This window comes from Pipistrellus hanaki, assembly GCF_964339955.1.
Source record: "Pipistrellus hanaki genome assembly, chromosome: 11".
NCBI lineage: Eukaryota > Metazoa > Chordata > Mammalia > Chiroptera > Vespertilionidae > Pipistrellus > Pipistrellus hanaki.
Genome location: NC_140513.1, coordinates 19,787,536 through 19,810,740, shown reverse-complemented (window position 1 = coordinate 19,810,740; position 23,205 = coordinate 19,787,536). Strand labels below are relative to the sequence as shown.

At 39.5% G+C, this 23,205-nt stretch overlaps 1 protein-coding gene across 4 annotated transcripts in view; it reads left to right on the top strand.

Annotated features, from left to right (window-relative positions):
• The window catches only part of SLC44A1 (solute carrier family 44 member 1), a 148,270-nt gene that overhangs the window by 39,913 nt on the left and 85,152 nt on the right, over nucleotides 1–23,205 (top strand). For all 4 annotated transcript variants that reach the window (XM_084899345.1, XM_084899344.1, XM_084899343.1 and 1 more), the window contains 2 exons: nucleotides 202–291; nucleotides 10,326–10,468. In XM_084899345.1, the coding sequence (XP_084755471.1) occupies nucleotides 202–291; nucleotides 10,326–10,468 (233 nt within the window). Of the gene's footprint in view, nucleotides 1–201; nucleotides 292–10,325; nucleotides 10,469–23,205 lie in introns of those variants that run through there.

Sequence of the window (23,205 nt, the reverse complement as noted above, 5' to 3'; positions counted from 1 at the left end):
TCTCCAGTTGGTTGCATACAGGAGACAGCTGATCACTGTTTCTCTCTCACGTTGATCTTTTCTTTCTCTCTCCTTTTTTCTGTCTAAAATCAATAAAAACATTTTTTAAGAGGGAAACTAGGTGTAAGTGGTAGGTTTGTGCTTTCCTAATTTTAACGACGTTTAACATTTACCATTCCCTTATTTTATATTTTCAATCAGAGCTCCAAACGAGAATGGAAGCCCCTGGAGGATCGTAGCTGCACAGACCTACCATGGCTGCTGATTTTTCTCCTCTTCTGCATTGGGATGGTAAGGAAATTCACAGATGATAAGAACCTGCACTCATGATCCAGGGGAATGATGGGGTGTCGGTTTAAAGAGGGAGCCTGTTATTTCTTTCTTTCTTTATTTTTTATTCCTCCTGATACTGCTCATATAACTGGAGGTCATAGTTATTTTTCTGCCATACAATTTACTGGTGCTCTCTGGTACCCCTGTTTGATCCCTGGTCTGGGCACATATAAAGAAATAGCCAATGAATGCATAAGTTCGATGTTTCTCTCTCTTTCCCATCTTCTCTCTCTCTCTCAAAATAAAAAAATAGAAACCATCAAAAGTTAAGTGATCATTTCAAAAAGCCAGATTTTTGTTTTTTAAATCCTTACCTGATTTTTTTATTGATTTTTATAGAGATGGCAAGGGAGAGAGAAATATCTATTGTATGTGAGAGAGAAACATCCATTGGTTGCCCCAACCACGGATTGAACCTACAACCTTTTGGTACCCAGGGACAACCTCCAACCAGTTGTGCCACGTGGCCAGGACAGAAAGCCTGATCTTGGTGGGGTGGTGAACAGAGCACGGGCCATGAAGTCTGGGGTCCTGAGTATTTATCCAGCCTGGTTATACAAACCTGAGGGCTATTTTTGTGTCAGTTCATTTTCTTCTCATGTTCCTTTATATAAAACTAGAGGTTTTGCTAGATGGTATCTACAGTGCTTCCAGTCCTGACACCTTTTAGTTCTTCCTAAATGGGGTGGCTGGTTGCTCACTGCTCCTTCTTCCTTCTGCCCACACAGGCCCCTGCTGCCTGCTGTGTCTGCTGTAGTGAGGGGCATCCCTCATTGGAGATCAAGGAACCTGGTGACTTCCCAATGAGTGTAGAGGTTGTAGGAGCAGAGTCTCTAGTGCCAAGTGTGGAATGTCCTTCTCCAAAGTGCAAACCCACTCTGCCCTGCAGTAATTTCTGATGCAGGCTTCAAAAAAGACAGAAAACAGCTGCTTTAGAGCTAATGGATGTTTAGAGCTAGAAAAGACTTGGAAATCCGCATCTGGTCTGTCACCCTTATTTTGCAGATTAAGCACGTCAGGCCCAGAGATGGATATGACTATCCCAGGCAATGCTGCTAGGGAATGGCAGAGCTGGGAACAGAGCCCCAGCCTCATAACTTCCAGGCCTGCACTCCTTCTGCGCCTGGTTCCGTCTTCCCCAACGGGCCTGTGCAGATAGTGTTCCTCTGTCTCATAGTCTTCACAGCTCAAAACAATCATGCTGTCTAGGGCAGCCCCTTGTCCACATATGCATAGTGTTTTTAACCCCTCCTTTTCCATACCTTTTATAGAGATGATTTAGAAAGATCTTATTCTGTGTCTCTCTGTAACATCCCTCCTCACAAATACCATTTGAGAATTACAGAGCAACCCTAATCACGACAGGTAGGCCTAATTATAGGTGCCATTTCTGCCCCCGACACAAGGAAAAGAAAGCAGTACATTTTAATGAGATAGAATAAATCCAGCAAAAATTTTAAGAATGATAGACAGCTCAGTTTCAGCAAACCTAGGATATTTAGAAAAGTCAAAAATACTACTTCCTAAACTTAGGACTTCTAGTGTTCAAGAGTCCAGTTAGTTTAGTGGCATGGCCACTGCAGTGCAGCATGCATGAAGTCCACAGCTGGTCTCCGCTCCCCGAATTTAACCCAGGGACAGAGAGCAGCTAACCTTTCAAAATTATGTTTATAAAAACATGTACCTGCCACCCACGTAGATGTTTTGATTTTCTGTGCTAAAATAATTCAAGAAAGTGCAATCATTAATGTTAACAGGCTGGCTTGTGAGTGACTTGTGAGTAAGGAGCTATTTGTTTACTGAAATGGTTTAATGCAGTGGTAATTAATATAATGTTGACTTTAGTGCGATGATAGTTAAGACCCACTGTGTGTACTTTTAAATGCAGGCATAGCGATGTTTTTTTTTTTTTTTTGAATGATTCTTTTAATGGATTACTACCTTCATCAAATTTGAGCTAACTTCAAATCTTACATGTGAAACTAGAGAAATCTCCAAGTTCTGTTACCCAACAGTAGTTCTCTTCTGAGTATTTATTTTATATTTTTCTTTTTTCCTTTTGGATTTATTCTATTATTAATTTAAAGATAAACAGTCAACAACCATTGAGAATCAAATTATTCTAGAGGCTTTCCTATATGTATTTATCTCATTAAATTCTCCCAGTTATCCTGAGATAGGGTTATTCCCAGTTTACAGACAGGGAATAGCAAGGTTAAATATTAGTTTGTCTAAGAATATACTGATAGTAATAAAGATAGAACTGGAACTTTCTGCTATATTCTTTTCACATGTGGCCCAGCAGCTGCTTCTTTCAAAGTCTCCTTTCTCTGTCCTCCCGTGGCCTAATATTCAAACCATACCTTGTTCACTACCTTTATTTGCGGCTCTTTGCTCTCTCCTTGATGACTATGCTCCTGCTCTGAAATGTTTTAAGATCGTGCCATCTTTCACTCATCCTCTCCAATAAATATTTTTATTTATACATGTTCACTTTATTTTCATAGATATTTGTACTTTTATTTTTTCCCTTTCAGGGTTTTTCCACACTTGTCTAGAACTTAGGGTATTTTTCAAAGTAAATTTCTATCAGTATTCTTGCAAGCTGTCACCTTCCACATGAACTTTCATCAGTATTTTGAAATTATTGGACATAAGTTGTGGGCTTACCCTGCTCTCAAAAAAAAAAAAAAAAAATTTACATGTCACATTGTACTTCTAAATGTTTATTTTTTTTCATTAAAGTGGTAAAAAAAAAAAAAAATGGTGCTCAACCTTAGCGGCACATGAGAATCAGCTGGGATCTTTTAAAAAGTACTCATTCTGAGGCCTCACCTCAGTGATTTCATCTCTGTGATGCTATTGCTCAGCCAGGATTGAGACCCACTGATGTAGGAACTGATAAGCCACTGGAGAATTCTGAGCATGCAATGATAAGATTGGGTGTAAGAAGATGGCCCTGGTGGTCAATGCTAAAGATGCTTGTGCAGCCATTGTAAAGGAAGAAGAGATTCAGGCAGACTACTGTGCTGGCTGATGCAATCGTCCAGATAAGAGGTGAAAAACTGGAAATAAGAAGAGAAAAGAGAGATTTTTAAAAGTAGAATTTGGAGTCATCAATATTTCAGACAAGGAGAGAGAGATTAAAGATGACTAAAAGACTCTTAATGTTAGAAGTTCAGGGTAAGGCTTTTTATAGTTCAGGTCCTTACATTATCTCCTCAGTGGTTCTAAACTTTATTTTCATAGATATTTGTACTCCCCCTCCCTCCCCTTACTTTCAGGGTTTTTCCATACTTGTCTAGAACTTAGGGTATTTTTCAAAGTAAATTTCTGTCAGTCTTCTTGCGAGCTGTCCCCTTCCACATGAGCTTTCATCAGTATTTCAGGCTTCTGTACACATGAGGTAGTGAGAATGGGGCGGATAAACAAAGTGGTACTTTATTAGAAGCTGAGCAGACACCCGATTATTATATCCAGTAAATACTCCATTGTAAAATGACTTGTGGAATAAAGCTTGGGCTAAGGGTCCTTCCCATCTTGTATGGTCTCACTTAATTCTCCCTCAGGGAGAAGAATATGTGAGAAGAGAAGAGAAGAGGAGAGAAAAGAGTCAGGTCAGCCCAGACCAGCTTAACAGAAAAGGCAGGAAAGAGCCTGGCCAGTGCCTCAATTGGAATATTGTCCCATACACAAAAGGTTTCAGGTTTGATTCTTGGTCAGGGCCCATACTAAGGTTTCGGGTTCGATCCCTAGTGTAAAACAAGCATGTCAAACTCGAGGCCCACAGTACTTGACACAGAAACATATTTAATTTTCAAAACTGCTCAATGAAGTACACATTAGCATCATCATTCCCATTTTACAGATAAGGAAACAGAGGCACCCAGCTGTGTTAAGTAGCTTGTCGAGATCACACAGGGACAACACTGGACACAGGAGAGAGAAGAAGAAGGAGAGGCTTCAAGAAAGAATCCCTTTTGTTGTCTGGAACGGGGGACAAAAGAAAAAGTTGTTCAGAACATTGACCTGTAGGACACACTTCACCTGCCAGTAAAATGTGGTCCAATCAATATTTCAGCCCTAACCGGTTTGGCTCAGTGGATAGAGCGTTGGCCTGCGGACTGAAGGGTCCCAGGTTCTATTCTGATCAAGGGCATGTACCTTGGTTGCAGGCACATCCCCAGTAGGGGGTGTGCAGGAGGCAGCTGATCCATGTTTCTCTCTCATTGATGTTTCTAACTCTCTATCCCTCTCCCTTTCTCTCTATAAAAAAATCAATAAACTATATTAAAAAACATTTCAGACACTGAACAAATAGTTGAGCACCACTGCTTTCTCTAGTGTAGAGTTAGGAAGCGGGGGTGCTGCCAGAAGCTGTGGAGAGAACTGAAACAGCCTTTCACTCCTATCTGGCATGTGCAGTCTAGTGAATAAGGATGCTCCAAAAGGAGAGGGTATATGCAGGAAAGGGAAGTGGCTTGGCGAAATGAGAGGATGACTCTGGCACATAAAATGTATGGGTAAGGATAAGCAATTGGAAATGCAGAGTTGGAATTTGGGGCAATGATCGGGACAACAGCTGATGTAGGCGACATCATTGCAGAGTTTGTCTCTCCATACTGCTCTTGAGGATCTTTTTCGTTTTATAGCCGGGGTCTGGTTCCCAGAGCTCAGGGTTTCTACCGCATTGACTGTTGTCGAGAGCAGCACAGAGGGAGAGACTCGGACTCACTGCAGTGTTTTGTCATCTGTGTGATGATCTCTGCTTTGCCAGGATCATGGGATAGGAAGAACAGCAGACCAAAAACTATCTTAGACTATCTGATCCAGATGACTACCTACTTTCTGTTAAGTCCTCTGTTTTCTGTTTTGTTTTCTTTTCTTTTAAAAAAAATATTTTAAAGATTATGGTAAAATATGCATAACAAGACTTATATAATGTATATTTTAAAGTATACAGTTTTGTTAAACCCATTTAAACTTTTTAAGCATACAGTTTAGTTAAATCCATTTTGATTTTAGTCTACTCTTGTTTTTTTTACCTCCTGGGTCACTGTTGTAGACCAAGTGGATTTATACTTACTTCTCTCTGCAAGTATACTCTGAAAGCATTTACTTTGTACCTACTTTCCCTTAGGATCATAAAATGTGGAAGCATAAAGGGCTTTGAGATTAATGTAGTCCAATCATTGTTACAGGTGAGGAAACTGAGGCTCAGAGAATTGAAAGAGATTTGCCCAAGATCATGAAACTGAGCTCCCTGATTTTGCTCCCTTACACCCTATTATTTTCTTCTCTTTTGAGGCATTTCAGGTTTTCTCAGGTATACTTTCTTGTATTAAAGCCCTTTAGTACTTTGCATGAAATCTTTCTTTTGTATGTGTATACTTAATAAATGTTTATCAAGTGGATATTTCCTAACTTCCCATCATTATTGTCTTTTACTCTCCTCTTAGAGTAATGCATCCTACTTAACTTTAAAGAAATCTAGCAGATTGCCAGAAATTGTAACTCACTTTTTTCCAGCTTGTTTGCATGAACAATAGTTCTGCATCGGGCATTCTGATCCTACCCTGCCTGCTGGGTCTAAAAGTCTTCGTTGTCTCAGTGGGACAAGGGGAGCAAGAGGCCAAATATTGCTCCAAGGTTTGACAAACTGGCTGTCAGGAGACTGATGCTAAACATTGGTTGAGATATAGTATTGGAGGGCCTGGGAGTGGGGAAGAAGGAAGAACCTGGATATAATTTAATTCATTTCTGGGAAAGGGCTGTAAGGACAAGTCCTTTTTCCTCTCTTTATATTTTGAAACATTTTGCCTTATTCATACATCATACTTCCTCTACCCCTCATGTTTTTGTTGATCTTTTTGTTTCAAAACTAAACTAAGACTTTCTACCTTTCCATTACGCTGTCAAGGCTCCACGTGTGAACTTCAACATGCTTGTGAAATAAAATATGCCTGTTATTTTGACTAATAATGAATGCAACTAAGCAGAAGCTCTGATGTCGAACTAAACCTTGAGATATTAAGGGAAAATGAGCATCGTTTATGATCTAGCAAATTGTCTTTCTCCTGCTTAGCAATAGGCACTTATTAGTCTCCAGATCTTGCCTGAGACCCACCCTCCCTGTATGCCTTCATCTGATTTGAGGCACTTCTTGTTTGTCATTAGAAGTGTCTGCTCCTCCTCTCTCTCAAGAGCAGTTCTGAAAGCACTTTAGTAACTCCGTCACTTTTAGATGTTAGCCATGGTTCTCTCTTCCTTACTAATAGGCTTACTTTCTCTCTGAGATTGCTCCCGATTGTCGTAGGATAAAAGCTTTCCTCATCTCTCTTATCATTTGCTTTATGAATGTTGAGTGCTTGCTCCCATCCCACCCCCACCCTCTGTGGAGGCATTACATTACTGTGTTCTGTAAAGCTTCTCACACTGTTTTAATTTCATGCATTATATTAGTTTTCTCATATGAAACTATATTGTTTCCCGTATGTGGATTTCAGGGTCTCTTTTTAAAAGAGGTTTTTTTTTTTTTTTTTATATTGTATTTGGCCTCGTTCCTCATTATCAGTGCTTGTACCATATGGGAAGTCCTTGGGATAACAGTCATGGTTTCTTTCTAGCTTATTATCTCACTCCTCTCCTTCCTTCCTCCCCTGAAGCTTCTCACCCTCTCTACTCAAATGCTTTGGGGAGCTACATGGACGATAGGAAAATATGTTAGCGCTCCATTTTACCATATATCTGTGACATTTATCACTTACGCTCCGATTAAAAAACAAACAAACACAAACCCATAAAATCCTCATGTCCAACGGTAGTATTAAAAATAGAAGGGGAAATCACACATCGTTTAAAGGAATCTGCAACACTAGGTACGTATCGAGTATAAGAAGAAAATTCCTATGAAAAGTGAAAGAGCATAACCTCAATTATGTAAGGACTTGGCTATTTTAGACTAGTATTGAAAGAAGATTGATTGTAACCGTGGTCTGAATATTTCCATGTAGTAACACAATTACTGACAATAGATCTCAATTTTATCCCCCAAGAAATTTTTGTTCCAAAATAGAGAACTGAAGGGGTTTTTGTTTAGTCAAACTCTTTAGTCTGACTTAACACAAATTTACCCCTAACAGCTACCATATGTTGATTATCTGCCGTGTATCAGACCAGTTAGGGCCTAGATATGTATTATCACTTTTAGTGCTCATCATTATGTTGAGAAATAGGTATTATAATAGTCTCCCCTCCCCAACCCTGGCCAGTGCTGCTTAGTGGTTAGAGCATGAGCCTGAGCACCAAAGAGTCTAGGGTTTGATTCCTGGTCAAGGGCACATATCTGGGTTGCAGGTTTGATTCCCCAGTCATGGTTGGGGTGTGTGTGGGAGGCAACCCATCAGTGTGCCTCTCTCACATCTCTCTCTCTCTCTCTCTCTCTCTCTCTCTCTCTCCCTCCCTTCCTCCCTCCCTCCCTCCCTCCCTCCCTCCCTCCCTCCCTCCCTCTCCCTCTCTCCTTCCTCCTTTCTTCCACTCTAAAACCAATGGGAAAAACATCCTCAGGTGAGAATTGACAAAAGAACAACAAATAGTCTCCCACTTATTCACAGGGGATACCTACCAGGACTCCCAGTGGGTTCCAAAACTGAACCCAACTATACTATGTTTTTTTCCTAGATATGCATACAGTTTCACTTACAGGAAATACTTTAGGGCTTCTCTCTGGCATATCCGGATTGCCAGCATCTCTACTCTTATACCTTGGAGCCATTCTTAAGCAAAATACGGGTGATTTGAGCACAAGTACTGTGGTACTGTGGCAATTGATCTGATAACAAAGAGAGCTACTAAGTGACTGTTGGGGAGGTAGCCCATATAGCCTGGAGACCCTGGACAAAAGGATGATTCACGTCCCAGGTGGGATGGAGTATGGAGTGAGATTTCATCACGCTACTCAGAACACCATGCAATTTAAAACTTATGAATAATTTTATTTCTGGAATTTTCCATTTAATATTTTCAAGCCATGGTTGACTATGGGTAACTGAAACCTCGGGTAAGAAGCCTCAGTACTCTGTGTTAGGGATGAAGAGGAGACACTCTTAGTAGGTAATTTGGTCAAAGTCACACAAGTAGTTAGAAGCCGATGAAGGGTGTGAATCAGGTCTTTTTGGTTAAAGATCCCTATTGGAGAGTTTAGCCATTTTACTTCTTGAATTTTGTTCAAGTTCACACAAGGAGAAAATTGATCAGTGCAGGGTTATCTGATCCAAAGTTCATGGTCTTTCCATTAAAGCAGTGTTTCCCAAAGTATGGTACGCATACACCCAGGGGTATGGGAAGAGTTTGGTGGGGGTACGCGTTGCACCGGAGTTTGGTGGGGATATGCACTGCACCGTGCTTAGCTGCGCCTAATTCTACGTTCTCATGAGTACGAGGGGTACTCAGTGTTACGAAAATTATAGAAGGGGTACACATATGTCAAAAGTTTGGGAAACACTGCATTATAGCATGTTCTCATGTCTAACAATAATAGCTAATATTTATTCATCTCTTATTTATCAACCTCTTAATATTTATTGAAATCTTACCACTTTACTGGATTATTTCATTTAATCCTTACAGCAGCCTTATGAGCTACCACTATCCCCATTTTACCGGTCAGTGAATTGAGGCATAGAGAGTTAAAGTAACTTGGCAAGGATTAGAGAGCAAATATAGCAAATCAGAGATAGTCGCTACTGAGTCCACTTTCTTACAAAGTGTAGTTTCAAGAAGTTTCTACTACCAGAGCTATATACTCTCCCTGCCTCACTTTCCATACTTAACTGATAAAAATAGAGATTATCTAGAAGAAGAAAAAAAGAATTTGTTCACCTTTTCAGGGAAGCATGTTTAAGAGAGGAATACTATTCTCTGAGGAACCTCATATGAGTATAGATAATTCTTACCACTACAGGCCCAAGATCTAGCAGGGCTCCTTGGTACTACTCATGATACTTGGTTATGATGGGTAAACAGTGGCCATCTCTGCCTTCATTAGCCACTTGAATAAAGATAACAAAAACTCAAGCTTATAATGACCAAGAATGTGTCTTAACCCTAGACTTCCCTCCCAATTCAGTGTATCAATGGTAATTCACCTTACTGTCTACACGCCCAGCAGCCTGCAGTGGAATTAGGCGTTAGCGCTCCTCCACTTAGCGAGCCTAATTCAGCCGTGAGGCACCTGCCCTTTGCCTTTGGCACTGTGCTGAAACGTGTTCCCTTGAAATGAAGTGACCTTTTTTGGCACCCAGGCCTGGGCCTCACTCTCTTGGCTTCTCCAATATTAAGAGCGTGGCAGTGCTTCGTGGTGTAATTCTTTGGCTTATATACAGTTTTACTGCAGGAAGCAAATAGAAGTTGTGTGCACTGAAGTGATAATACTTCAAAACCCACAGACTTATTGTTCTTTGGTGTGTGTTTTATCTTCCATCCATTGCTATTGTTTATTTAATAGGACTCCTTTACAGCCAAATAAAAGTTAAAAAAAAAAAAAAAAAAAGAAAGAAAGAAAGAAAGAAAGAAGAAGAAAGCTGGGTTTGATTCTGTCCTGTGCCCTTGGAAAAAGTATTGAACCTCTCTGGGCCTCAGTTTCCTCATCATGAGGATTAGCTGTAATGTATGGTAAGCACCCAGTACAGAGCCTGGCCTAGAGCAGATGTTCCATACAGAGAGGCTGCTATTATTAGTATAAAATGCAAAGACAATCTTATGATGTAAAAGCTTAGAGATTTCTTTTGTTATGCTAGTAAATAGTGTTTCCCCGGGACTACTTTGTGCTGCTTATGTAAAATCCTAGGAAAACAGTGCAATAGTGTTTGCAACAAGGAAAGAGCTCTTTGTGCCTTCAACAGACAAAAGAAGCTCATTATCGTATCAAGTAGTGACTGTTGCTATTGAAATGATTTATTTGTATGTGTGTTTTTTTCTGTTTTTCTCCCTAGGGATTTATTTGTGGCTTTTCAGTAGCAACAGGTGCAGCAGCGAGACTAGTGTCAGGATACGACAGCTATGGAAATATCTGTGGGCAGAAAAATGCAGAGTTGGAATCAATACCAAACAGTGGCATGGACCACACCCATCGGAAGTGAGTAGAATGTTGCTGAATGATGAACACAATGAAATTTTGAAAGGGGGCGGGAAGAAGTCTGCTTTTCTTACTGTTTTAAAGCTATCTTACTGAATATCATTTTTATATGACTCCTGTTGATTTTTTTTATAACTATCCACTTGAATCATTTCTGGCCTATAAATACATTTTCCAGGAAACAAAATTAGCCGCCATGTTAAAATGGGGTACCTTGAGGTTTCAATGAGGAAAAGCTTGATTTGAGTGAGCTGCTCTTGTACTTGTTTTCCCGTTAGCTTTATGGTTGTACAGAAAAGAACATGATATTTTTCTTCCTACAATTATATTTGATGTGAGACAGAGGGATGATAATGGATTTTGAAGCATTAAAGTTATAATGAAACATCTTGCAATGCATAATTTATAAGTACACATCAATCCAATTTTATACAAGATGCATTTGTTTTGTCAGACATTAAAATTTGTTTTGTGTTCTCAAGGTTCATCTTTTGGATTTCATGAAATTTCTGACTTAATTGTGTGTGTGTTTTTTTCTTCAAAAGAACTATTTTATTTTTAATGTCTCGGGAGAAAATATGTTTTATCAATCATAGTTTATGTATGATGTCAGTATATTTGTTCAAACTATATATTTATGTCTCCATCAAACTTTATTAAACAGGTCTAATAAATAAAGACAGGACTTCAGAATTAACTAAACTAATTTTAAAGTAACCGGTTAACAAACTCAATGAACTGTGTTGGAAAGGCTAAGGAGATTTAAAAAATAGTTTTTAGACTGTATTTTTATTATGAAGCACTTTCCAGGGTGTAATAACTATATTTATTATGAGATAAACCTGTTGGTCAAATCTGGGTCCCTACTGGAAAGTATAAGATTAATTTGGTAATTTTACAAATGTGAAGAAATCCTAGTAGTTAATTACATCTCAGAGATGTTCTTCCATTTAATGAAGGAATAATAAAGTTTATATATATAAAACTTTATTTATTTTTAAGTATAGTTTTGTTGATTTTAAAGAGAGAAACATCAACGAAGAGAGAGAATCATTGATCGGCTGCCTCCTGCACATCTCACACTGGTGATTGAGCCCGCAACCCAGGCATGTGCCCTGACGAGGAATCGAACTGTGACCTCCTGGTTCATAGATCAACGCTCAACCACTGAGCCATGCCAACCAGGCCTACATAAAATTTTAAATGATAATAATGAATATTTGTGGAGCACACCATAGTCAACAAGCATATGACACCACCCTGTGAGGTGCATGTAGTGGAATCTTAGAGATACTGACATGACTTTTCCAAACATCTGGTGGGCAGTGGAACATCCAACGTGGACCATGACCTTTCCTCTTGTTTGCACCTGCATCCCGTGACAGGAGAAGTGAAAACCAGAATCTCAGGGTTGTTTCCTTTATCCTTTCTGATTGCCTCATGAAATTCACACAAATTTTAGGCCTTGTGTTATTTCTCATAGCAAGACTATCTCTATATTTTTTGCTTTTACTTTTTAATTTTGAAATAATTTTAGTTTCATGTAGAAGTTGCAAAAAAAAATGAGTTCCGCATATCTTTTTTTTTCTTTTTTTTTTAATGTAGCTAGTGTCCATGCTGTCAAATACTACTTAACTCTTTAATGCTGTTGACATGTACCAAACATAAAATATTACCGTTTCGGTAATTCAGGAAATAGGAAGAAAGGACTGTATCCCTCAGGTGTGCTGCTCACACGAGGTTCTAATTATTTTTGTGGCTCCCTTTACAACTTGCTGATGACTCCAAGAATATTCTCATTATAAGGTTTGTGTAAACGTCACTTTTCACACTTAACCTAATGGAGGTTCATTTGGTCAATTTTTGATTTCACATCCGTGGATTATTCTATGTACCTTTTGACCTCTTACAAAGAGACTCTGCTATTATTACAAAAAAGTGGTTCCTTTTCCCCTGAATGCTTAACACAGTCAAGAGCCATTCATGTAGGAGAAGTAATTTCCGAAGTACAGAGATGCCCTAACTCATGTGTAGGTTTAACATTTACTGGTCTGTTTCATCTCTGCCTGCCTCTTCTCTGCACATGAGCATTTTAGTGCTGATCCATCTAAGTATATATATATCTATACATTGTACTTTTAAAAAAATGGTACATTTTGAACAAATGTTTCTCAGGTAAGTCTGCGTTTGGGAAGAGGCAGAAAATCTTTGTTACCTTTATTCCATCCTCTCCTTTTTTTTCTGCTAAATGCATTGGTTTTCTCCTTTTTCACTCATTTCCTCAGACAATGTTGGCTTTATTATGAATGTCCGGACCTTTTGTAGCTATACAATGCATAATTTTATACCTGTTTTGTCTGCTATAACCTCAACTTGATCTTCATCTCCAGTACCTATCTCCAGTACCTAGTACTTACTAGGACTTCCATACATATTTTTTGAATAAGTTAATGAATGAGTCCTCTAAAATCTTGAATGCAATTAACTCTTTCTTGCCTTCATGAATATTGTTTTCACTATCAGAAAAAAAAAATTCTCCCATTCTTCATCCTTCAGTTCTCAGTATAAATAAATTTTTTTTAATCTTTTTTTTTAATCTCACAAATTTAAATCAAGTATTTAAAAATAATCTCATTGTGTCCGGTAAAATGTGTAAATATGTGTCCGGTAATATGTGTAAGTATACATTTATTTTGTGATTATTTGCTAAATGTTTGTCTCTTCTAAGAGACAGAACAGAGATGAGGTTTGTTTTGTTCATTGCTATAGCCTCAGTACCTAGGACATAGTAGGCACTCAATTAAATGTTTGTTGAATGAGTAAGTACATTTATTTTCTTTTTAGAGTATGTCCTAAGAAGTGAATTACTGAGTCTGAGGGTCTGAATAGTTTAAGATTAGTAATGCATATTTTTGAATGGCTTCCCATATAAGCTGTTCCATTTACATTCCCACCAACTGTGGGAATGAGGGCTTATTGAATTACGATTGCCTTACCTTTGCTAGTCTTACTAGTTTTTATTTTTAACTAATTTGATCAACCAAAAAGTGTTTCTTTATAGTTTTGATTTGTATGTCTTCGATTATTCATGAGTGTGAACCTTTCCCCCTTCATGTGTTTGTTGGCCTCTCATGAAGACTTGTGCTAGCATAGTCCTTCCTGGTCTTATCTCTAGTCTTCCCCATCCGTGATAAGAGTAAGTTCTTTAAAACACCTGGTTGTCATTGCCCTGCTAAGGAGCCTTTATTTAGTTGCCTATAACCGTGGTCGGCAAACAGCAGCTCGCGAGCCACATGCGGCTCTTTGGCCCCTTGAGTGTGGCTCTTCCACAAAATACCATGTCCTGGATGAGTCTATTTTGAAGAAGTGGCGTTAGAAGAAGTTTAAGTTTTAAAAAATTTGGCTTTCAAAAGAAATTTCAATCGTTGTACTGTTGATATTCGGCTCTGTTGACTAATGAGTTTGCCGACCACTGGCCTATAGTATCAAAAAACGAGCCCACTCAGCTCCTGCCACTTCAGCCTCCCATGATTCAGCCCTTCTCTCACTGTTCCCAGTGTGGTAGCGCTGATATTCAGTTGACTCTGCCTCTGTGTTGTTTCCCCTACCTCTCTGCCAATGAATTCTTGAAAGACATAAAGTGAGCTTCATAACTCGTCTCTTTATGAAGTATTTCAAAGTTAACTTTATCTGTCGTGATCTTTCCTTTATTACCTGAACTTTTCTGTTTCACATTTGTTCTTCTGTTGCCTCTATGTTGTTCTCTAGTTATATTCTATGATTTCACCTGCATTAATTATCAGTAGCGAGGTAACACTATTACATAAAAGTGGCTTAAAATGGGATGCAGACACATTACTGTCTCACCATTGCTGTGGTCAGGAGTCCGGACATGGCTGAAGAGGATCTCCTGCTTCAGTCTCTCCCAGGCTGTATAGTTAAGGTGTGAGTCAGGGCTGGGCTCTGCTGGGAGAGTTCCCCTTCCAGGAAAGTTCCCCTTTGTGGTTGTGGGCAGCACAGCCCTCGGGGGGGGGGGGGGGGGGGGGGGGGGGGGCGGGGGTTGTTGAACTGAAAGCCTTAGCTATTTCCTGGCTGCCAGCTGGAGGACTCTCTGGCTGAGTGCTGGGTGGGCCTCCCCATGGGGCCTAAACCACTCCCTGTGGCGGCTCACTCCAGAGCCAACCAGGGAGAGCATCCACAGAGTCTGCTGGCAAAATGGAAGTTACAGACTTACATAATGTGTTTATAGAAGCGGCATCCCATTCCCTTTGCCATGTTCTACTATTTAGAAGCAAGTCACAGGTCCCACCCAAAGTCATGTCTTTTATACATGAGGGCATAAATTCTAGGACGTAGGGATAATTTGGGGCATTTACCCCTAATTATCTGCCACAGTGCCCAGCTCAGTCTCCCTGGACCCCGTGTTTTACATAACTGCTGGGTTCAAGCACTCAAAAGTTAGTTCAGAAGGGCTTAGTGAATGGCAATAAATAGGAAGGAGGAAAGTCAGGAGGGACAGGGGAAAGGAAAGCCTTTGACTTGTTCTATCAGAAAATTTAAGATGACAAGATGATGCTAAGAATCCTATTAATAGTAAAGAAAAGGCAATATTTTCTTTAATTTTAATGTGCTCTTCGCCAAATAATATTTTTGACCTGATAATTTGTTTCCTACAGGAATAAGGATATTGAGGAAAATGGCAGATAATATTTTATGAAAAACATAGATTATGTTCCCAAAGTTGATTTTTAAAGTGGTTGCTTAAGATGTATAGAACTTTTCTGCATAGAAACAATGCTTTACATAAGGTTCTGAGAATGGCTCAATTTAAAAAAGCTAATTTATCTTAGAGCCATAAAGTGCCAGAGATGAAAGGGACCTTTAAGATTGCCTAGTGTGTAGCCTCCTTAAAACATCCTGTCAAATATTTGTGAGAGCCAGCCACAGCCTGGAGAAGAAAATGACTTGTTTTGTAGCTCAGCTATGGTGATTAGTGGTAATGGTACCACACGGCATGAGTATGGCTTACAGCCAGTGTTTTTTTAGTCTTGGGGAGTGGGGTGGTGATAACAACATATTTTGAACTCAGGTTGACAGTTCCAAAAACACCTCTTGCCACACATTCTAGATTGCCTACAATTTTCCAAACCAAAAAGATAGCTTTAAAGTGTAGGTATCAACTTTTAAACATACAATGATGATGAAGATGATAATTATAGTAATTATAGTAATTGCTCCCAGACAGGAAGCCTTCTCCCCGCCCCCCCCTCCCCCAACTTCCATATCAGTTTGGTGTAGAATTATGTCCATTGACATGGAATTCTTTATAATTAAAGCCTAATATGGCTAAGTGTCCAGTCGTCCATTCAGCCAATCAAAGCATAATATGCTAATGATATTCTAAGGCTGCTCAACCACTCACAAAACATGCACTGACCACCAGAGGGCAGACAATCGACCAGTCAACCAGTCACTATGATGTGCACTGACCACCAGGGGGCAGATGCTTCAACCCGAAGGATTTTTTTGCTGCAGGGGGTCGGCTGATCAGGACTGATAGAGATAGGCTGGTCATGGCCTGGAGACCTCCCACGGTCCTCCCCAGCTGGCCAACCTCCTGTATCCCTCCCTGGCCCTGATCGAGCACTGGTCGGGTCCCTCAGCCTGGCCTGCATCCTCTCACAATCTGGGCTGAGGGACCCCACCCCCATCCCCAAGTGCACGATTTTCGTGCACCAGGCCTCTAGTATCTACATAACATTAATAGAAAATAGGTTAAAAGCAATATAGATTGTATGATTTTTATTTACATATATAGAGATATACATGTGTATAGAAAAATATAAAATGACAAGAAAATGTCAACAGTGTGGTTAACTGGTGAATTAAGGGTGGTTTTGATTTTCTTTTACACTCATTTATTCTTTTACATTGTGTGCAATCAGTATACATTGAAGAAAATTAAAAAGAAGAAAAAGACACCCATAGTCAGTGTCCTTGAAGAGGTTGCATTCAAGTGAGGAAGACAAGACACTCAGATAAGCTATGACAGTGCAATGTGGGTCAGCCTATGAGTGTTGTATAATGAGAAGCGGGTGACTCTAGTTTCCTGTGTTCCTAACAGCAGGCTGGTGGGGAGAGGAACATAAGGCAGTTGGGTGGTAACATTGGGACCACCGCTGCATTAGTTTCTACTGCTGTTGTAACAAACTATAACTCAGAAGTCTGTGCACAGTGTGGCTCAGCTGGTTCCCTTCTCCAGATTTCACAGGTCTGAAATTAAAGTGTCGTTAGGGCTGCCTCCCTCCCTAAAGGCTCCGGGGAATGAATCTTCTTCCAAACTTACTTAGGCTGCCGGCAAAATTCAGTTCCCATGTGGCTGTAGGCCTGCGGTCCCATTTCCCTGCTGACTGTTAGTTAGGAGTTGTTCTCAGCTTCCGCACGCAGCCTATATATTGTGTAGCTGTATTCTGTGGGTCGTCATAGTTCGTCTCCTTCAGTGACAGTGGGTTAAATCCTTAGGCTTCAATCTCTCTCACCTCCTCCTCTTCACAGTAGCACCTTAGTTCTAAATTGTCCTTGTGGATTGAAAAATCTCTTAGCCGGTAATGGGGGTTGGCAGGAAGCGGGAATTCAGGGACACTGTCATTTTAAGTAGAGTCCTAGTGCTCTGTTTGGGTGGGTTCAGAGAAGAGCCTGCATTCTAGCAGGGGAAATCAAATAAAGGACGTCTCTGGAAGTGGGGCACACACAGTGATGATGGAGGAAACCTGGTGAACGAATGGTCCTGAGGGTTCTTGAGCAGTGGCTTCAAGGGCCATCTCTAGTGGCGATGGAATCTGAGTTAGAGTGCCAAGCTTGGTTCTTGTTGGCTGAAGAGCATGAGCTGAGGCTCCTGGTTGGAGTTCTATAGACCAGGCTAAAGCCCCGTGAAGAATGGCAAAAACAGGAAGGAGTCCCGACTCTGTCTTGCGGAGTTGCAGAGGTTTAGGAGAGAGGTAAAGTAGTACCTTTATTCCCTGTGTTAATGCCTGAGATTCGCAGTGTTTGGAGTATTCTTCAGAGCAGCCCAGGAGATCACTTGCTCATTCCCACATTCAGGGATAATTTTGAACACACAGAGACGCTCTAAGACTTTGACAGTTTTGGCTTTGCTTTGAGGGAATGTGCGCTCCCCTCTGTCTCCTGTTAAATAACTCTGATTTCAGCATTAACTTACTTCCTCACCCAGTTTGGCTCAACGTGAAATAGAGCAGCCTGTGTTGATACTTCATTTGAACTTGCATTTGTGGGCTCATGTCTCCACAAATTTATAAGCATTTAGAAACAGTAACATGTATGAAGGTTCTAAATGAAAACATCCTGTATTTATTCAATTTTTCTTAAACTTTTATTTTCCTCTGATGTCACATTTTAGAAGTTGTAAAAATGAGAGCTAACTGTTCAGAAGGTGAATTTATGAAGGCATATTTGGAATATATAAATTTTTTTTTCATTTTGTAACCATACTATTCTTTAGCCTAACATTTTTTTTTAGAACTGTAAAAAGGTAATATATCTGTAATACAAGTGTAATTCTGCCTCTAGAATAATACTTGCTATGGATGATACCACTAGCAATTTGAAAGAAGATATCCAACTGCGTACCTTAGAAATTGCAGAAAGTAGAAATGTTTAGCAGGTTCTAAATAGGGAGGTAAAAAGTTACTTAGCAGAATTAGATGACATGCATGTGTGTCCCAAAGCAAGGATGGGTTGGTTGGGCTTTCTCCGTGTTACTTGCCTGGGTGTGTATACTAGTCATGTCTAAGGTAAACATTTCAAACCAGAGTCTCACTATCAGGTTTGGTTCCAGGTTAAACAGGCAACTGTGAAGATTCTAAAAAACTCTCATCAGTAGAAAAGAGGTCATAGATTTAGGTAATTATTAACTACTTCAACTATGGATTTTTAGAGTCACCAGTTTTCCACCTATCTATGTTGAACTGGATATGAGTGTTGAGGGCAACTGAGAAATTCTAGTATTGTACATAGCCCACACATAGCCAGCCAATCTCACTCTGACACCAAATGTAAGTTCGGGGGTCCACAAGACAACCCATAGGTTCTATAATTGCCAGAAAGCCTCTCGGAACTCACTGAAATCTCTTCTACTCACTGTTACAGCTTATCACTGGGAAAGGCTACGGATTAAAATCAGTCAATGAAAGAAATACATAGGGCAGAGCTTACAGTTGCTCTTCCCCAGAGAGTAGTCAGGGCATGTTTCCTTCCTGGCATTGATGTGTGACAAGTACAGATGGTGAACTGCCACCTAGTGAGCTCACCCAAACTTCAGTGTTCGGAATTTTTGTTGAGGTTCCATTACTCAGGCATCGTTCTTTGCCACTATCTGGTTCAGTTTTCAGCTCCTCATACCATGATCCAGAACTCCTAGTCTACATGACATTGATGATCTAAAATTGGTCAACCCACTTCCTGTGTTAACCCGCTTCCTGCGTCCTACCTGGTGTGGCCTGGCCTCCCCCCACCTCTGCTCGAAATCACATTGTTAAGCTCTCTGCCATGACCTGAGGCCCTAGGCAAATAAAGACTGCTGGAAGGCTTAGACATTAACTCCCAAAAGCTCAGGGCAAAGTCCAGACCTCTTGTCCCAGCAGTTTTAAACTCTTTACTACACACTGGGACTCCTTAGATTAAGTTGGATTTTATAAAGTATATTTTTTAAATGCAACTTAAAATATTTCAATACTTTTATTAAGGCATAATTTACCTATAATAATTTACCTAATATTAAGTGTACAGTTTGAGTTTTGGTAACTGTATGCAGTCGTATCCCCTCCACCACAATCCACACTCCTGCTGTTGTCCTTAGAAAATTATCTCAGGCCCCTTTGTTGTCAGTCCTTGCCCGGCTCTGTCCCTAAGCAACCACTGATCTCGCTCAGTATAGTTTTGCCTTTATAGTTCTCGCTCAGTATAGTTTTGCCTTTTCTAGAATTTCATTACGTGGAATCATATAGTACAGAGTGGTTTTACATGTGGTTTTTTTAAGCACAGCATAGTAAGTGTTATTGAGATTCATCCATGCTATTTAATATATCAGTAGTTTGTTCTTTTTTAATAACTAAGTGGTATTCTATCATGGGTATACCACATTTCGTTTATCTGTTCACTATTTTTTGGATAGTTGGGTTATTTCCACATTTAAAATTATTTTTTTTGCAGGGGGGGTTACACTGCTTTGAAATTTTGTACATATGATGTTGTATGGACGCACCTTTCATTACTGATAGGTAGATTCCCCAGGCTTGGGATTGCTTCAGTCACATGGTGAGGGCATGTTTAACTTTATAAGAAATTGCCAAACTGTTTTCCAAAGGGGTTGCACCATTTTGCATTGCCACTAGGAAAGGAGGGCGTTACAGTTGCTGCAGCCCCTCACTAACATTTTTCATTGTCAGTCTTTTTAATTATAACTATTTTAATTACCATATTTTCTGGCGTATAAGATGACCCCCTAATTTTACAGTTAAAACATAGGTTTAGGCCTATATTCGCTGTATAAGACTACCCCCCACTTCCGAGGCAACACCAGTTCTTTTTTTAATTAAATTTTTAATGAATGACATTTTTCGAACATACCGTAATATACCGTACATTGATACGATGAATGGAAGGTCTCTTCACAAATGGCAATGCCATGAACTTGACCGAGAAACAAGAAATCCAAAAGAGAACATTAACAATGATGGCATCATTTGGAAAGAAAATTACATGAAGAACTTGCAGAAAACGCTTGTTTGTGACTGACTGGGATGATAAGAGGTTTTTCTAGGCAGAGGAGCATTGTGAGCTTAAAATCCTTCAAAATCTTTATCATGTCCTTCTTCCTAGAACACAGTGTAGCTTCGGGTACAGAACATGTATAATTTGCATACATAAAAAGCCTGCTTGGATTGGCTGAGTTAGAGAGGCGGTCCGAGCAGCCTTGCAGGGATTGGTGCGGGATCGAGTTGGAAAATTCGTTTAGCGGCATATCGAGATGTTTTTCGGGGTATACTTGGCGTATAAGACGACCCCCAATTTTCGGTTGACTTTTTTTCGTTTCAAAAGTCATCTTATACCCCGGAAAATACGGTAATGTGTGTATAGTGGTATGTCATTGTAGTTCTAAATCAATTTTTAATGACCAGTGATGCGGAACATCTTTTGACAAGTAGAATATTTTTATTTTAATAAAGTCTAATTTATCCATTAGATACATTTAAAACCAATCACACACAAAATGCATCTTTTTCATGGTTTATACTTTCCATGTTCAATCTAAGAAATTACTGATGTATCCCAAGTCTCAAAAGTATTTTTTCTGTGCTTTCTTCTAGAAGTTTTTTTTTTATGTCTATGATCCATTTTGATTTCATGTTTGCATATGGTGTGAAGAGGTCGAGGTTTATCTTTTCCTTCCATACAAAAATCCACTTTTCCATCATCTTTTATTGAATAGACTATCTTCCCCACTGAATTACCTTGGCACCATTGTCAAAGTAGATTTTAAGTCTGAAGCCATGAAAGAAAGCTGATGGAACTTCTATTCATGGCCGAAACAGTCTGTCTAAAATTAAACAAAACAAGGGTATCACATTTTTTATTGTGGATTGTTGTAAATAACTAGTTGCTACAAGTAATATAAAAACGATAAATTGAATGTGTATAGGTCAATAGAGAGAAAAATAATGCTATTAATTAATTACAAGGGACTATAACCTGCATGTTTAGATTGAAAAAAAAATGTATCTTGAAATAAGATGTTTAAATCATGTGTTATAAAGCATACGCCTAACTGAATTCAGGCATTTGTCAGTAGACAAAACATAAGAAAGATAATACTTGTTTTATTAAAAACTAAAACCTAACAAAAATATGGAGTCAAATACAGAGAATTATAATATTTTAATAGAAAACTAATAAGAGATAGACATATAATCTACTCCTTGCTGAGTAGTCTTAATAGAATAAAGATGACAATATTAATAAAGTTAATTTATGGATTTAATACAGTAACAGTTAAGATCCCCATAGGATGTTGAATTGAACTTGATTGATAGTATAAATCACAGAGTAAAGGAGCATCCAAGAACTTTAGGGGGGAAACCTTTTTAAAAATTATTCTTGTTCATAGAATAATTTATGAGTTTGAATTAGATTAATATATTATAAAATAATTAAACAAGGGATAAAAGATCAGGAGCCATGCCAGGAAGTAGAGAAGAGATTAGACTAGAGATCTAGGCTAAGTATAGTTTCTGAAGTTGCACACCAAATTAACTGAACTTTCTGTCTTTGATGGTAGAAAGGGAAACTGGATTTCACCAGGGGTTGCAAATCCAAAGGCCTCTAGGCAGATTCTGTAAATCACTTATGTGGACTGGAAAGGAGACAAGTGTTGGGTACTTTGAGCTTTATATGTGTGTGCCCCATAAAAAGAGATAGCTGCTACTCAGCTATAGCTGATTTTTGGCATGTGGGTTGATGGGCCCAGTGATGCTATTTTTCAAAAGAAACTGGGAGCAATCTGTTGGCACAGGGAGAGCAGGGTATACACAACCTATTGTTTTTGTTTGGGCTGCTTATAACCAGCAGAAACTTATCTCTCCTGGTTCTGGAGGATGGGAACCCAAGATCAAGGCAGCAGCATGATCACATTCTCATGAGGGTCCTCTTTCTGGTTCTTACTGGCCCCTTCTCACGGTGCCCTCACATGGTGCAAAGGGATATGATCTCTCTGGAGCCTCTTTTATGTGGCACTAAACTTGTTCACAAGCACTCTGTAATCATCGCCAAATAATTGCCCAAAGGCCCTTAAAACCATCATCTTTGGAAATTATAATTCAACATGAACTTGGGTGGTGAGACACATTCAGACCATAACATCTATGGATCTTCTGGTTTTAAAATATTGGCAGTTAGTGTACTGGCCATACAAACCATTTAAGGACACAGATTACATGGTAAGGGTCATGTATCTATAGTTGTCATTGTCTAATTAATGATTGTATAGAGGGAACAAAAGGAGTGGGGTTTTGTTTGTGTGTGTGTTGTTATTTTATTACTCCTCACTGGAGGATATTTTTTCCATTGATTTTTAGAGAGAGTAGAAAGGAGAGAGAGAGGGAGGGAGACAGAGAGAGAAATACATGTAAGAGAGACATATTGGTGGGTTACTTCCCACACGTGCCCCACATGGGGCCAGGGATCAAACCTGCAACCCAGGTATGTGCCCTTGACCAGAAATCAGACCAGTGACCCTTCAGTCTACAGGCTGATGCTCTAACCACTGAACACACTGGCCAGGGCAAGGAGTTTTGCATTTAAGACCGAAACCTATTCCAAAATATATTATTAACAGGACTACCTGAATGTACACTAATTACAGTGATGGAAACAAAATAGAAACATCAGAAATAAACTAATAGTTTAATGTATCTACACTAATAAAAGAGAAAGATGCAAATTGACCGTACTTTCGCAACGCTCACCAGCCAGTCAGGAGTGAGTATGCAAATTAACCCAACAAAAAATGGCAGGTTAATTTGCATACACACGATGTTGATGCATGCGCTCCGCACTGCCCCAGCTGCTCCGGGCCCTTGGAGCAAAAGTAGATAGGCGGCTCTGGGCCAGAGTGAAGGCGAAAGAAAGGAAGGAAGGCCCATTCTTGCACGAATCTTCATGCA